This window comes from Dermacentor variabilis, chromosome 10 (genome assembly GCF_050947875.1).
Source record: "Dermacentor variabilis isolate Ectoservices chromosome 10, ASM5094787v1, whole genome shotgun sequence".
Lineage (NCBI taxonomy): Eukaryota > Metazoa > Arthropoda > Arachnida > Ixodida > Ixodidae > Dermacentor > Dermacentor variabilis.
In genome coordinates this window covers 36,386,011-36,402,625 of record NC_134577.1, presented here as the reverse complement: position 1 = coordinate 36,402,625, position 16,615 = coordinate 36,386,011, and the positions used below count along the sequence as shown (strand labels likewise).

Genomic DNA, 16,615 nt, shown 5'->3' with positions numbered 1-16,615 from the left:
CCTACGACTAACCTTTCTCTCTTAGATGTGCTGTCATTATTTTTACTGTGAGAGCACCTGTGAGCTCGAAACTAGGTTTGATGTGTTTGTACGTGCTGTCCTGTTACGCCTTTGTAACGCTACAGGGCACTTGAAGTGCACACCGCAGAAATTAGCATCGTCAGCCTATTTCACGCCTGGAACTGGTTACGAACTTCTCGCATGACGGGCTTCAGCTTTCCAATGATTATTGAGGTCACCTTTCGCATTTACCTCTCTAAATACTACCTCGAGTAGTTTAATACCCCAGTAGAGTTGCTTAGTTATCGCATTTTCCCTGTGGTTAGGTATTTTGAACGCATTGTCCGGTACATCTTTGATATTACGCCTCTAATAGAAAACTCAAGGATTGCAACTGAGCTGAGCTCTTCAGTTAGTGTAAAGCTCTCTCTCTCTCTCTCTCTCTCTCTCTCTCTCTCTCTCTCTCTCTCTCTCTCTCTCTCTCTCTGTTCTGAGACTTCGCTATACGAAGCAAGGCACACGGGCGCAGGCACTTGAGTTGCGCGGTTGAACTGGCTGGCTTTCAAACTCGGGACGTCGTCGTTCGAATTCTGTCGCAACAGTTTCCATAGGAGACACGCAGCTTAAATATCGGACACCGACACGGTATAACGTCCCGCAGTGGTTCGTGGTTTATGCTCGTAACGCAATCAGTACTGAATTATTGACATATCCACCAACTTAGTCACTCGCGCTGGCACAGCACAGCATTGGCACAGCCCCGAACAGCATTTTTTTTTTGTTCGTCAGCGTGGGGTTCTTGCTACTGTGGGATTTGAAGCCCAGTGAATGGACAGGGCCACACACCGCACAAAATCCTTAATGGTCCTCTTTTACTGGTACATCTAATGCAGTGGTTCGTGGTTGATGCTGGTAAAGCAATCAGTACTGAATTATTGACATCTCCACCAACTTAGTCACTCGCGCTGGCATCGCCCCGAACAGCATTTTATTTTTTGTTCGTCAGCGTGGGGTTCTTGCTAATGTGGGATTTGAAGCGCAGTGAATGGACAAGGCCACACACCGCACAAAATCCTTAATGGTCCTCTTGTACTGGTACCTCTAATGCGAAACGCTCGGCAAGAGAGGTTCGTTTTGTGGCTGCTGTTTCAAATAATGTACTCCACTGAAGCCTAACGAAGCAGACGCCTCGTTTGTTTGTTTTCTTTTCCTTTTCCTTTTTTTTTTTGTAACCTGTGGTTATTGTCGTCCTCTGCTATTCTGCAACATTGAGAAACGAGCCAGCCTAACGCACGCTACCGTACCCTCAGGCCACAACCGGAGAGCCCACCTTGACGCGGAAGCGACTGCAACATCGGCAAGCCACGGGCGTGAGATCGATCCTAGGAGAACGAATTAAAAGTTATTGTGGTCCCCCCTCGATCGTTAGGCCCTCACGAAGGTAAACGTCGTCGCAGTAACGCTTGGCACGCCGTTGGCTATTAATGTTTGCTCAGCGGGGATTGGAATGGCGACGTTCGGAGTTCAGCGACTCGCGAGGGTGGACACGCACTACGCGTCTGTGTTCATAAGCGGGCCATGTGCTGTGTTACCTGAATGCATACGTGTGCATATGTATGATTATAAGTAGTAGTAGTAGTAGTAGTAGTAGTAGTAGTAGTAGTAGTAGTAGTAGTAGTAGTAGTAGTAGTAGTAGTAATAGTGGTGGTGGTGGTGGTGGTAGTAGTAGTAGTAGTAGTAGTAGTAGTAGTAGTAGTAGTAGTAGTAGTAGTAGTAGTAGTAGTATCAATAGGCACACGTGTGATTATTAGGATCCGTTTTCACAAAAAAGAAAGCTCGTGCGCTAGAATTGTTCTTACGAGAAAATACGTATTACATATTACTCAGGCGGCCTCAGGCGACATATTAGTTAAGGCGGCCAACCGCTGGAAAAGTGCACTGACGAACAGAAGGCTTTGTGAATTTTTTCCCAGTTCACATGAGCGTTGCACGAACTTTCTCGGATTTCATCTTAACATTGTACTACCCAAACGCAGTTCCCCATCGAAAAAGACTAGAAGAGCTTGTTGACCTACAGTTGAGGCCATGAAGAGTACATTCCTACAAAAAAGAAAATCAACTTACTAACAACGTATTAAGCATAAAATAATTCCATGTAATAAATAGTCTATGAAAAATATGTAAATAAGTATGTAAATAAAATAAATAATCAATAAAATATTAAATAATATATTAATGTGAATGGAATAAAATAAAATGTGTAAATAATGTAGTCCGCGCTTTTCTAATCCACCCAGCTGAAACTTCACTCCTGAATATCAGAAACGCTGCTACGTGCTCTGTGTTAAGATTCCAGAGCTTCAATTCGCATTCTAACGTATCAGACTCATATGTGATATCTCGGGCATTGCCGGGTTAAAGAAATAACCGAGTCCTGACTGAACTGACTCAGTACGTTTTTTTATGTAATGTCCCCGCAGAATAATACACGAGGCAAAAAGAAAACAAGCTTGCTTTGCTTGTTTGCTTGTTTGTTTTTTTGTTTGTTTGTTTGTTTGTTTGTTTGTTTGTTTGTTTGTTTGTTTGTTTGTTTGTTTGTTTGTTTGTTGAACTCATACTAATTGACCCACGTGTTAGTATTTGGGACAAACACATACTCCGCAAAATGTTTTCCTGACACACAGAGTATGCTATCCACTCGTGTGCGGGCGTGCACCGTGTACACGTACACAACGACGTGCAAGTTGCATGTGTCAAGATGTATTCAACCTTGTTATATTCGCTGCCTTTCTATATTATATTTCTCTTTGTCCTTTTGAGCAAATATCCAGAGCAAGGGCTCGAGACGAAAGGATATCACTCGAAGCAGCTCAGGACAGAGATTGAAATCAAGCCGGTATATATGCAGAATTCTGTCTCCTGAAAAACATGTAGCCGATACAACCTTTACTTTAGAAGCACGCACACACAACTGGAAGAAGGCTCAGTGGCATTGCTAAGGTCGAGGTCACTGGTTCGAATTCGTGTCGCAGCAATGGAACTGTGAGCGTAGATTGCTAAAACGCTTGTGTAATTTCAACAAAGATTCAAGCATGAACTAATACAAAACTATTCAAATTTGTTGTTCCGTTCCCGCGTTCACCTGAAGTTGTTACGGTGGCTTAATTAAGCCTCTAAAACGTACATTGGAACGGTTCCGTGCTTTGTAACCGGCTTCAGAGTGATTACACGGAGCAGTTCAATGTAATTGCGTGTAACGGGCATTCGGATCAGTTACTTTCTGTTCGCTTTTCAGGTTACGCTGATGGCACGGTAAGGATCACCAGAACCGCTAGTTTGTAGTGATGTCTTTTGCAATGCCAATGCCTTTTCGCGCTTCGTCAATGTGTAGTCAGAGCCACGGTCCACTTCGCGTTATCTGTGGTAGCAGCCGGGAGGTGAAGGGTGGATGACAAGAGTGGCATAGAATCGAGCGGAAGGCATCGCTGCAAAATAGCTGGCCATGTCGCACATTATACATCACCATGGCAACCAAAGATTAGCCGCAGCCCTCCAGCTGCGGCCTCTCCAAGCGCTCGCGTTTGTTTTTCGAACGCTAAGCACAATAAGCGTGAATCTGTCGCCTATCAAAACATGCCTAGATTACGAGGAGGAAGACACGAAGTAGGCTTCACTAGCTAGGTTGGTTTTAAATTTTCTTGGATTACTGTCCTCCGCACCCTCATTTCGGACAAAATTTATCCGCAAGGTAGTTGGAAAATTCAGATGTACCTTATCGTCTACCTGCTACCACGAGAACGAAGCGAAGTACCAGGTAGTTGAAGTATATGGCTGTCTATATGTACTAGTACCCGGCAAGGGCTTATACGGCACGAGCTGTAATTGCCGTCAAAAACGATTTCGACGTTCCCGTGTATTTAGATATCAGAGTCCCCGAGTTAAGTCGGCCTCGCGGGAAGGGCGACCAGTGGTCCTCTGTTTGTTGGTTCTCTTTTGCGTTTTTTTTTTTTTTTGTTGACGTGGCCCGCAGCTTTCGCTGTACTGCCCGGTGTTTTTTGGGCTGCAGTCCTGTCGCCGGCATAACTAATGTCCTCGTGACTAGGCCGTCCGAACGTCGATTTTCTCTTTTGATACGCACGCATTGCAGCAAGATTCAAAACACTGCCTTTCTTCTCTATACAGCTACACCCCGAAACGCCCGCTCGCTATTGTGGCCGCTTCGCTGCTCAGTTTCGAGATAAAAGCAACGGTACCGCGGGTGACCCGCTTTACTTTCGCTCATAATGACACCAGTGGCTCTCGATTCTCGTAGGCGGGCGCATTTCGTACGCACAAAACATGCCGAGAAATATGCAGATGGGCTTCTTTGCTGGCAACTCATCGCTGCAGTGAACCAGCTGGTCCACCCTGACGTACCTCTACCCGAGAACAAAATTGGGCTGGTACATTGGACATGATAAGACAAAAAAAAATTCAGAAACGTAGCGTGCTGGTTCAATTTTTGTCTATTGCACTGTCGCCCGCACTGCTCACCACGCCGCGCCCGTGCATCTGTAATCTCTGCTCTGACAGACAGTAGGGGGTGTGCAAATTACAACTCCATCGACGGGCCTGTCGGAATAGCGGAAACCAATCTCGAAGGTCGTGCTTCTGTAGAAGGAAGTGCCGGAAGCTTTTGCCGAAGCAGAAAACACGTCACGGTTGCAATGTTTCTGACACCACCTACTGCAGGGTTTATATTCTTAGCGAAATACGGAAACGAAGCTGGTTATCATTAACTTTTTTTCCCGGTAAGGCTTAGGGTTTGACTTCCGTGCACCAGCACGCTTCAGCGCTCCTCTTTACACTAAGGCGTAAATGCCTGCGCGCCAGACCCAGAGTCACTCCTCGACAGATGTTTGAGAGCCATTGCGCTTGACCCCGGATGTACTACCGGGCAGCGGGCTGGTTCTGAAACCATAATTCCTTCGAATCTCAAAATGTTAAGAAACACAGGAGCGTCGCCTTAGATCTAAGAAACTTCTCGGTCTGATGCGACTGTGTTGTGCCGCCTTTGGCTCGAGGTGGCATTTACAAAGACTTACCCGTTCCTCATTGGGACGTGCGGTATGTCTACGTGTTATTCTTTCGGAAGAGAAAAAATTATCGGACATCTCTTGCGCCTTTGTACTCGGTGGGACGTCGAGCATGTAGGTTCCAGGGAGCATTAAGCTAACTAGGGTGGTTGCTTGGGCTAGTTGGTAATTCATGATCAAAAATAACGTACAGCACGAAGGACAAGGACAGCGACAGACGACATACACAGCGCTGTGTATGTCGTCTGTCGCTGTCCTTGTCCTTCGCGCTGTACGTTATTTTTGAGCATTAAGCTGGCTAGCCTTGAGACCGTTTTTGGAAAGGAAAACCCTTGAGGCATTGTCATGCGCATAGCTGGTTCAGAAAGAAACTAGAGCATTAGTGCACTACTTCAAGTCAAGAGGGCTCTACGAGCGTTTATAAACAATTTCATCGGGCGAGGAAGAAAACTGTGGCAACCGGCGAGCCTTTTGTTCTCGCGGGCGGTGTGTCCCTGCTTACGTGTGTTGGCGCGTGCTGCGCAACGATTTGGAGACTTTCTATCTCGTTCGTCGAAAAAAAATGAGGTTACATCCGCTGATCGTCAAGGATGTTTATTTGTATGTTTGTCGTTTGTTTTGCCACTGCACTAATTTGATGTTCCGTAATTTTTAATGTGCGTTTATGCTTGTGTGTATATCTGCGCGGCTCCGATGCCTGTCGGGCTCTGCCACTGAAGCCCAATGAGGCTTTGGCAGGCCGGAATATTGTACATTTTTTTAATACTTAGCGCAATAAAGTATTATTATTATTATTATTACTATTATTATTATTATTATTATTATTATTATTATTATTATTATTATTATTATTATTATTATTATTATTATTATTATTATTATTATTATTATTATTATTATTATTATTATTATTATTATTATTATTATTTCGGGGGATCACTGTATGGCCCGAGATGCAGCAGTAACTACAGTATGCGGCTGTGCAAACATGCGGCGTGCATCACCAGTCGAGATGTGTATGTACATTGGTTTCCCCACGACGAAGAGCAGCGGCGCCTGAGGATTGTGCTCGTGAATTGGAAAATTTTCTATCTGCTCGCTGGTCCAGGGAATTGAAATTTAAGAGTGCTCCTCGTGCGGTCAAACCTATGCAACGCCGAAATATCTAAGCTTCAGTCGTTAGAATATTTGAATCAACAACGGGCCTCACGCATTTAAAGTCTACTATGCCATGCCTACGACAGCCATCTGTGCGATGCCGATGGCGTGGCTCAACACAGCGATCAATGCGGCTGGTAAACGAACATGATGCGTATGCTTTGCGTTTAGACATTGCAGTTTTGCCCTGTAAGACAGCAATATCCAACGGGGATCGCATAAATAAAACCCTATATCTGTTGCCGCAAGACGGTTGGGTGCACCGTCGAGGACGGAGCTAACAAAACCGAAAAAAACACCGGTTTTCATCCCCTTGCGGCTTGTGGGAATCATACTTGTTTAAAGCTCTCAATCGGCCGATTTGTTCGCCATCTTTCACGAGAAAAAACACAGGCTAACGCCGCATAACATCACGCATGGTCATGCAGCATGCTCCGTTCCTCTGCTATAGTACAAACAGATCCATAACCCAGCAGCTACCGCTAAGCAGCTGCTGGTTGTAGATGGGTACAGCCGGCCACTCGACTACAACATGCGAGTGTGATGCACACTTTACGGTATACTGTTACTGTTAACCAAAACCAATTTATTTGTGGACGAAGTCCGCGCCTAACAAACAAGGTAGTCGCGCAATGCATCTACAAATAACATTGTGAAAACTTTTGAATATAAGCAGCCGGACTTATTTCGTACCAGAACGGAACTCATTCTGTTACGATCGCCGGGTATGCTTCTTAACTACTCGTTGCCGCTAAACCACAGCTTATAACAGCAGGGAGAATGTTGCAATATTGGCACTTTCGTGGAACGAGCTCCTTAGAGATACACAACTGACATCTGAGGCTGAGTACAGGTTCAAACATGCGCGTATACATCACACTTGGTTCTCCGTCGGCCTCAATGCCAGTTGAAACTTTGGCCATGCGGAATTGAATCGCTACAGTACGTCTCACATAACCTGTTACAAGAAGACGCCGTGTTATGCAAAGTAGACCGTGCGAGCCCGAAAGCAACCACTTGCAACTGTCGCCGAGCATACATCTGGCAATACAGCATAGAGCCCAAGCCAGCATGGCGGCAAGAGAAGACAGCACACAGATGGCGCCACTGGCTCCGCAGTATGGCTGCGCCCATGGAAAGTAGCTCTGTAGAGCACATCATCACGTGTGCGCGCAGGTAGTGCTATTTCTGGCCCGTTTCTCTCCCTGCTTTTGTCCCTACGTCCCCTTTCCCTCCGTGCAGGGTAGGAAACGATTACCCTCCCTGCCTTTCGTTATTTCTCTCTTTTTCCTCACGTGCAGTTGCTTCCAAGTCTCTGACGTTGCGCACGCGCCGTGACAAATAGAATATCAAAGCAACAAGAAATCCTTCGTTCATATTGAAACGGTGCGTCACAAACTTTGACCCTCCCCCGCAATATTTATCGGGTGAAGGAAGTATCTCTCCGGAAACTACGGGCTGGGGCGCGCCTTACATCAGCCCATCACTCTTACCTGCGGTCAAGCACATGAATACAGTGTCTAATGTCCGAAGTGTTCCGCTCCGGCGTCTACAGCGGATGCCGACCACTTACTTTGGATGTGCCTTCGGACAATTACAGTCCGCCAAAGCGTACTTAGGGGTGTGAAGTCGAGAAGGGACCAACCCGAAGAATGTGCGAACGATGGTTCAAGGACAACAGATATCATGTGTTGCCGTTGCAATGTCTGCATAAAGACGGGCCTCCATGCTTGTGGGTAATTTTATTCCGACATTAGGCCGCGTGGCAACCAAGACAAATAAAGTAAGCGCTTCTATCTGCAAACAAAAGCTTCAGTGCTTGTTTAAAATCTTTCATAACGTAGAGACGAGTCTACATTCAAAAACAGGCACGTTGTGTTGTTATGCTTACAAATCATTCGAACCCGAACATTGCTACGTCCCTATTTGCGCGATCTTACCGGGATTATAGCAGTCCCTGCGGCACAACACTGACCTTGTTTAATTGAAAGGTCACAGTGCATTGTCTTTTTCACATTGCCGGGACAAACGTATTTATTTCCGCAGCACATCGGCCGCACTTTAGGAATGGGAAGAAAGGAAGTAACAGTGTTGCGTCGATGGAGAACGCGTACGAGTCCTCGCGAGGCCGCAGCTTTCGCCGCTTTTTTAACAAAGCAGAAATCATTATTGACAGGTGGCGTCGATGCGAGCTGACCTTGCGAGCGGCCTTGCTGGCAACGTCATCGGCGTTTCCAATTAGCCAGCCTTTCCCTCCTCTCTCTTTCTTCCTCGTTCTCCCTCCGCCAATCATCCGCGTCCCGCACCCCTCTCCCGCCCAATTTGACTACGTGCGCCCTCAAAACCCGAAGAGCGGTCGCGGTGCATTCATTAATGAACGCCGTACATCGCGGGGCGGGGAGAAGTTGATATGCGAACGTGAGGCGATCGTGAGGCGATTTCTGCGAATAAGTAGGCAAGCCGGCGAGAATAACGACACGCCTGCGCCTAAACGACGCCGTGCATGGGGAAAAGGAGCAGTGGCGAAGCAGTTTGAAAGCACGGGAGAAACACGGGAGCAAGCATTGCAAATTATACAAATGCACTGAAAAATTGAAAAAAAGAAAGAAAATGTGCTGCGCATGTGAAGAAATTTTCTGACGCGTCGAGACCCACTAGATGAAAAAAATCTCCCCCTCCAAAAAAAAAAAGAACAAGATGAGAGAAGGAGACTGCGAAGGGATTCTTTTTTTTTTTTTTTGCTGGGCTTGTTGGTGCATATTGACTTGTGGATGAACTGCACTCGTTTTTGTTTCCTTTCTTGTCCCTTCCTCGCGCAGTTCACCCACGAGAAGTGACGGAGGATCACAAATATGTTATATAAGGTATCGCTCCTCTTTAAAAAATACGATATAACATAGGACGCGGACGGCGTGATCCCACGACGTCAAAGTGTCTACGATGTAAGTAGAGCCATACGACAGTATACCCCCACCCTTCGACTCCTGTACACAAACACACATGAGAAAAACATATGTACGAAAAAATTATATATACATATATATATATATATATATATATATATATATATATATATATATATATATATATATATATATATATATATATATATATATATTGATATACGTGGTGCGAACTGAGATTCAAATGACTTGCCAAAGCAAGCTCAGGTCTCGCTTACGAATGGTGCTGCTATTCCACGAGTGCTTGCTCATATTTCACAACTTCGGATGCACGTTGATGAACTTGCACTAGCAAGACACAGGCACTACGCGCCCTGCTGCAGGGCCTCTGCGTATGCTGCGGCCCGGTACTGTAGCGTCATGTAACATACACTCGGCCAATGACCATTGTCGCCTCCGAGATATCTACAGTCACCTTTGCATCTTTGTAAGCTTTTTTTTGTGCTCTCTTTTTTTGTGTCATTATAAGTATGGTGCACAATAAATATCAGGCAAGATGATTCGTACCATTGCGCACGAAAGTGTGACTTGGTATCTCAAATAAAATGTCTGATTAAACATCTCGAAGGTACATATGACACATAAAGGGCTTCAGACAAGATGCTCCGAAAAACCAGTGGGAGCACTTAAGTAACACATACATAAGACGAAGCGGAGACAGGCACCAAGCGTTAGGAGCAGAGTATTAAGTAGAAAGTGAGACATGTCCGTGAGAAACGCCATTAGGAAGCACTAAAAACATTTCTTTAGAACTAGTCTCTCACTATTCTCGGCACGTGTCGTTGCCTGTCCGTGTGTCCGTCGTGCGAAAGCTTCTTTTCTGCTTAGGCCCATTTTCTGTCACGTGGCACCGCCGCAAGTTGAGCGCCGCAACGACAATCAAGGCGTGCCCCGGTGACCTGAATACCGCGGTCAGTCTGGACAGCGCATGTGAGTCCCCTCAAGGCTTTTCGTTCCTTTCTTTTTTTCTTTTCTTTTGGAACGATTCTCTGTGACCTTCCTCTGCCCACGAAGTTCTTCGGAGCATATATACGTGAGTAAAGTGCGAAGGTCTTGCGTCGCGTTCTTTCTTTTTCTTCGCTCCCTCTCGCAGCCTGCGGGCGGTCCTCGCAACTCGTCAGCGGCAAACTTGAGCGCATAAAAAAAATGTGCGCACCTACCGTGAGGCGACATAGGCGTGGGAGCGCATGAATATGTAAGAGATGAAGCGAGTCACCATTAATCTGCCGCGAGTTCCGCCGTCGCACCGCGAACCGTTATTCCCAACAGCCAGGTACTGAAAAGTTTGTACCGTTCTCGCCACTCACGCCTTTCATGCTCTTCGTTTCGTTTTTTTTTTTTTCTGAAATACTTCTCGCACTGTGGAAGCTAGGCAGTGACAGCAGCCAATCCGCAGCCGAGTTTACGGAGCTGTGCACTGACCAATCGCAAGCGGTCATTTGTGAACACGCCTCGTTGAATCGACTCTTGACTCCTCGACGCTCGCAGTGTAGCTTTAGCCGCACTGCACGCTTATTTTCACGAGCCGAAGTATACATGTCCTTTTATGCGCATATATTCCCGCGGGATCGTGCTTGCGGAAGTACTGGCTAAATGAACCGTGAATGCAATTTGGGAGCTGACATGGCTGAACGACGCTGCGGCTTATCACGTGCTTGTAGTAAGGATTGTGTGCATCGTCATCATTTCCGATGTGCATGTTGGGCGCAATAGCCATTCACTACACCGGCTTGCTATACTGATGGAAAAATAGTTGCCACTCACTTCGCAGTAGCGTAGTATTAGCCGGTAGTTCTTGCTCATAATGTTCACGTTTTTTATCCATATTCCTTTCTCTTTGTTTTCTTTAATCGGATGATGTGCCACAACGCACGTGTAGCAAAACATTTATAAGGAGGGCATCAAATAAGCTCACGCACCTGTGTGTGAGGCAGGTACTGTTAAATGAGTTCGCGCATTTGTTGTCCGTTACCGACCGGTATGTTCCTCTTGAACATTAGCCGCAAGTTTGGCTTTCCTGTGAATCTTGTGCCTAATATCTCTAGTCCCAGGGCAAAACAGCAGTAGATGATGAGTTTCCGCCGTATACAATAGAGCCGGGCACTCACGACAAGTTTTAGGAGCTTTAGTTATAAATCCCCAGGCTCACACGACAGCGCGTGTTAAGGCCACCCCATCTGGAAACATCCGCAGGGAAATATTCTCCACGCGAGAGCAATCTTTTGGAGGGAAGAAGATACACGGCGTTATGAGGGAACGAATGAACGCATGTCCCGCCGTAGAATGCGCTCCTGGAATTCAAGAAAATATTTTTTTTTGTTATCCTGTAAAACGTTGGCTCGAGTGAATATCTGTCAAATACCGCTAGAACCGACGCCCTCGTTTGATAAACAAAATTGTTGCTTATTAAATGATGGGACCTTCAATCTCATCTTTTGCTAGTACTACCGTGATGATGAATCGCGAAAAGGGTCGTCAGTAAAAACGTGAGCAGTGATGAACACGAAAGGCACGTGACAAAATGTTACTCCGACTGTTCGATCCTGTGGCCTTCGCTATTCGCAAAGTCGTCGCCTGAGCCACCACTTTTATATGAATAGTGTGCTAACGGGGTGTTAGTGAGATGGGGGCGGGGAGGACAGGCCATTTCTCCGTGGAAGGTTTCAGGCTATTCGCCACCGCAAGCTTCCATTAAATAGCGCTAGTAATGCTTCGGGCTCAAGCTCTTTCACAGCTGCAATTTGGGTCAATTGATTATGATTGTCAATGTTAATCGGTTATTAATGCTAATTTGTTATGGTTAGCCAAGAACTATCAAAATTGTAAAAGAGTCTTAAGAGAACCTAAATTAGCCAAATTAGGTGATTGTGCTTGAGATAGGTGAGGCTTTGGTGTGGTTGATTCGAACTTAGATGGGCGTTGCACCAGTGCTTTTCAAAACGAAGGCTTCTCATCTTTTCCTTTTTTTTTTTGCGAACCCTCCCAGACTTTTCTGGCCGTGGCCGCAGTTTTGCTGAATATATTTGTGGATATATATCCTTGCAAACGAACAAGAATTCATGATCGCGAGTGAACCTCTAGAGTCTGTGTAGGGGTAGGTTTATCTAAGTTAATTACTCACAGGGCATCCTGCTTACGAGAAAGAAATTTACAGAAGAAAAAATTCAAGAGGAACTTAGTTATCCCAACGTGGATGAATGCGAGAGCATTGTAACCACCGCGCGATGCCTAGACGTTATATGCCACAACGCAAGCTCGTGGGTTCGACACTCACCAAAGCTGGAGGGTTCTAGTGCCTCAATTAACTCTACCTTAATTCGCTATGCCTTAATTAACACCAAAGGTCGGGAATTCGACTCTCACGAAAAGTAGTGGTTTCGAGTGCCTTAACTCTAACTTGATTAACAGCGCGTTAATTGCCTTAGCCTTCATTAACACGAAAGGTCGAGGGTTCGTAGCCTTTTTGTACCATCATGTAGTGACGCCGCCAACGCCGAATTTTGCGCCTCATGAGCCACTTAATGCTTTCGCATTAAAAAAAATGGGTTGGAGAGCACGCGGCAGGCATTACCAGTTCCTCACTGGGAGCTTACTACTCCCGTTAAAAAGAATAGTGTACAATCATTGCATTCTACCGGTATGATGATGATGTTCTGTGTAAGAAAAAAAAATAACTCCTTCATAAAACCTGAACATATTGTATCGGCTCACAGGTATTTCTAGCGCGCACCAATCTGTTTATGGTATGGCGAATTATATTTAACAGATTATTTGAGTTACTTTATTTTTCCTGTCTTATTCACCCAGTATGCACCAGAGGCACCAGTATGCACCAATCCTCCTGAATGAGCACGTCCCTCTACGTACCATTCCTGCATAAAACAATAAGGTTATAATGTCGGCTCGTAGATACCTCTAAAGCGCACCGATCTGTTAGTAGAATGGTTAATTATATTTCACGAATTCCTTTTTTTATTACTTTACTTTCTTCGATTCAACCAGTCGGTATGCGCCATCGGGTTCTTGCGCGTTCTTGGCCAATCCTCCAGAATGGGTATGTCCCATTGCGACGCAAGAGGTACAGGATCCCCAAATATTGCTTGATACGTGTCATACTTTTGTGTGCATGCGCCTGTCATCGCCAAACTGTACTCATCGCCGTTAGCTGCAAAGCATTTCATTAACAGCTTTACTTGAGCTTCGCTTCGCACCGGCTTCAACGTGTGCGTTGGATATGTTATAGGAAGGCACGTTATCACGAAGTTAACAGCAAAACTTGTCTACTTCTTTTTATTTGTGTGTGTTTGTGTTTTATCTGTTCACGGATGCACTTAACTATGCTACACGTTCTCTCTCTCTCTCTCTCTCTCTCTCTCTCTCTCTCTCTCTCTCTCTCTCTCTCTCTCTCTCTCTCTCTCTCTCTCTCTCTCTCTCTCTCTCTCTCTCTCTCTCTCTCTCTCTCACTCTCTCTCTCTCTCTCTATCTATCTATCTATCTATCTATCTATCTATCTGTCTATCTATCTATCTATCTATCTATCTATCTCTCTCTCTCTCTCTCTCTCTCTCTCTCTCTCTCTCTCTCTCTCTCTCTCTCTCTCTCTCTTTCTCTCGCACTCTCTCATTCGGCCCTGTTTCGGCATTATTTTAAACACCTCAAGCCAGACATAATCGATTCGGCTGCACTGTCCTCACCGGTGTGGTTCTGCACTCTTCCAAAGTTTTAGCGCCTCTCTCGCGAAACTTTTATGTACTATCCTAAACTAAAACTCTATTCATTACCTTTAAAAACCTAGCGAAAAACTTTCGATATATCCCGTGTCACGTAACACTGGCACGCCATTACGAACCCTCGTATAAACTTCGATGTCTACACATGAATCGTATGCAGAGATATCCGAGTTATCGGAGTTCATATAAGATATGTCATCTACCGGTCTGAGCTATAACTTGAATGTTCTATATATGCGTAAACCCTTCAAATCCGACAATCCTAATAGGGTAGCGAACCCTGTGTGTTGAAAGTTTCCATACCCCTCAGTCCCCGAAGGGCAGTGGATAAGGTGCCTTTGTGGTTAACTTTCGTGCATCGAATTTTTTCTCACTCTCTTCATATAACACTCAGACTGCACTTGTGGAGCTGATAGTCGCAGTGCAGGGGTAAAAGTAGATGCAGCTTTATCAGTAGTTATCTTAGCTGACCCCTTCTGCTATGACTAGATGCTTCGATTAGCTAGAGAACAAAGTTAGTCAATGTTCGTTGGCTCTAATTTCAAATCAATTTTCACATTTTGTGTGTATTAATTCAAGTAGACCAATTGCAAAATGCTACTTAGGGGGTTAAACCGTAGTATGATAACGCACCAAAAATGGATACGTCAGAAATATTAGCGCTCTTTCATTCATTAGCCACAAGTGCATAAACATATTATGAACGAATGTACAAATGCAAACGTAAAACGCACTTTGCCTGCCACTGTTCACGCTGCCTTAAAACGAGGCGCTGGACACGAAGACCTCATCAAAAAAGAAACGCGCACGTCAGTGAAGTTGGTTAGGTTAAGTTAGTTAAGCCTCGCCCCCGAGACACGCGAACAGGCAGGAAATAGAATTAAGAGAGACGCAAGTGTAACTCGCTTTTACCTGCTCGGAGGGCGGTCGACTCCTGTGACTCTCTCGGTCTTCACCGGATTGATCCATGGCTTGTTGACACTGTGGCACCCGCACGAACAACTCGCGCCTGCACGCGAGCACCACTGCACGGGTTCGGCGGGCGTGTCACGGCGGCGCCGAGCAGAATCCGAACGCCGAACATCGTGAGGTAATCATGCCGCAGCGCGAGCAATGCACGCCTCTCCGGGAGGCTTGCTCAAACGTTTGCCCCGAGAAAACATCGGGGCATGTGTCTCTCTCTTCTTCACCGGGTGGCGCGGCGCCCGCATGTTTCCTTCGTTCAACGTCGCCTATGCCGTCGGCCAAGCCAAGCCATGCCGCGCCACACCAAGCAGACGATCGCAAACAGGAGTACAGGTATAGCAGCAGCAGCAATAGCAGCAGACGACGACCTGTAGCAGACGAAAAGACGAAGCGTGGAGGGGGGCCAGGCCAAGTTGCTTGCTTGCCCTGCCCGGGCAACTTCTGTTTAAAGAAGGGGGCCTTCGCAGCGATGTCGATGGGGGGAGCGAGCGAAGTGAGAGTTGCGAGTTTTGCGCGATACGAATCCGATGATGTCCTCACCTTCCGCTCTCCTTTTCTCCCTCCCTCACCTTTGGTCGATGCGACCACTGGAAACGGGCCGTTGTCCGGGAGACAGTGGAGTACGTGACTCCGAACGCACACACGAGGCCCCGTTTGAAGAATGATGCGGTACTCGAAGTCTTGCGTCAGAGCCGGGGTGCTCACAGTTTGCACCTGCTCCCTGGAATGCGCGTTGGGGTATTCCAGAAGCTAATGCGTGAATGTTGTGTTCAAAGTAAGGTCGCTTCTGGGCATTCCATAGTTTTCGCGTAGCAGGTACGAATTTTCGTCTGCATCTTGAGCCTGTGCGCGGTCGCAGTGACGAGCAGCAGAATAGCGACTCATGTTTTACTTTAAGACGAAAGCTGTAATTCATGCTACGGTGACTATGTATCCAACTGTCATCGCAGCTGTACCTCGTTAAAAGTCCGCAGAGTTTGGATAGTTATTTCGAGTTTAGAACTGCACAAACGGCTTAGACCTCAATTTTCTTTTCGGCTGTCTGCGCTATTTGCACAGTGCACAACCGTAGAAAAGAGTGTTGAGAAGGGAGGCAACACAATGTGCACATACCTAAACGCGCATACGCTTTAATACACGTGAAATTAGGGAAGTTCTGGTGATAAATCGTGCAAAAGCCGACGACAGACAGACACACCAAAAAGACCTAGCAGGAAAAATACTCGACGCCAGCAGACATAAATAAAATAAAAAGCATTGTAGCTCCCTTTCATGATTTGGCTGTATGTATTACTGTCACTAAGTTGTTAATTTTGTTTGTAACCACGGATGTGATTGAATTAGCCCACTTTGCAATCCTAATTTACCACCAAGTAACCGCCATGTAAATTGTGGTAACGAAGCATATCGTCGCCGTCATCGGTTTCGCTCCATTAGAACACCGCTACACTTCATACGATAAAAAATGACCTCATGAACCAAACGACACGACAGTGTTACTGACACCAAGCTAAAACAATCCGATCCTATAAGTTGAATATTTCAATAACATTATCTTCGACCCAATGCTACCAAACAATTGCAACAGAAAGGTGTGCGTGCGTGCGCGTGTGTACGTGTGTGCGTTCATGCCAAGAAAAAAACTCCACCAACCTACATTCCGCTAACTAACCGTAACGAGCAGCGTAATACAAGAGATATCGATATTAATATAAACACATCT

The 16,615-nt window shown here is 45.9% G+C and overlaps 1 protein-coding gene across 1 annotated transcript in view; it reads right to left on the bottom strand.

Moving 5' to 3' along the window:
* LOC142560330 (uncharacterized) overlaps positions 1–15,400 on the bottom strand; it is a 123,266-nt gene extending 107,866 nt beyond the window's left edge. Inside the window, exon 1 of the mRNA XM_075672331.1 lies at positions 14,839–15,400. Within this exon, the coding sequence (XP_075528446.1) occupies positions 14,839–14,895 (57 nt within the window). The 5' untranslated portion in view covers positions 14,896–15,400. The remainder of the gene's footprint in view (positions 1–14,838) is intronic.
* Positions 15,401–16,615: the final 1,215 nt, after the last annotated feature.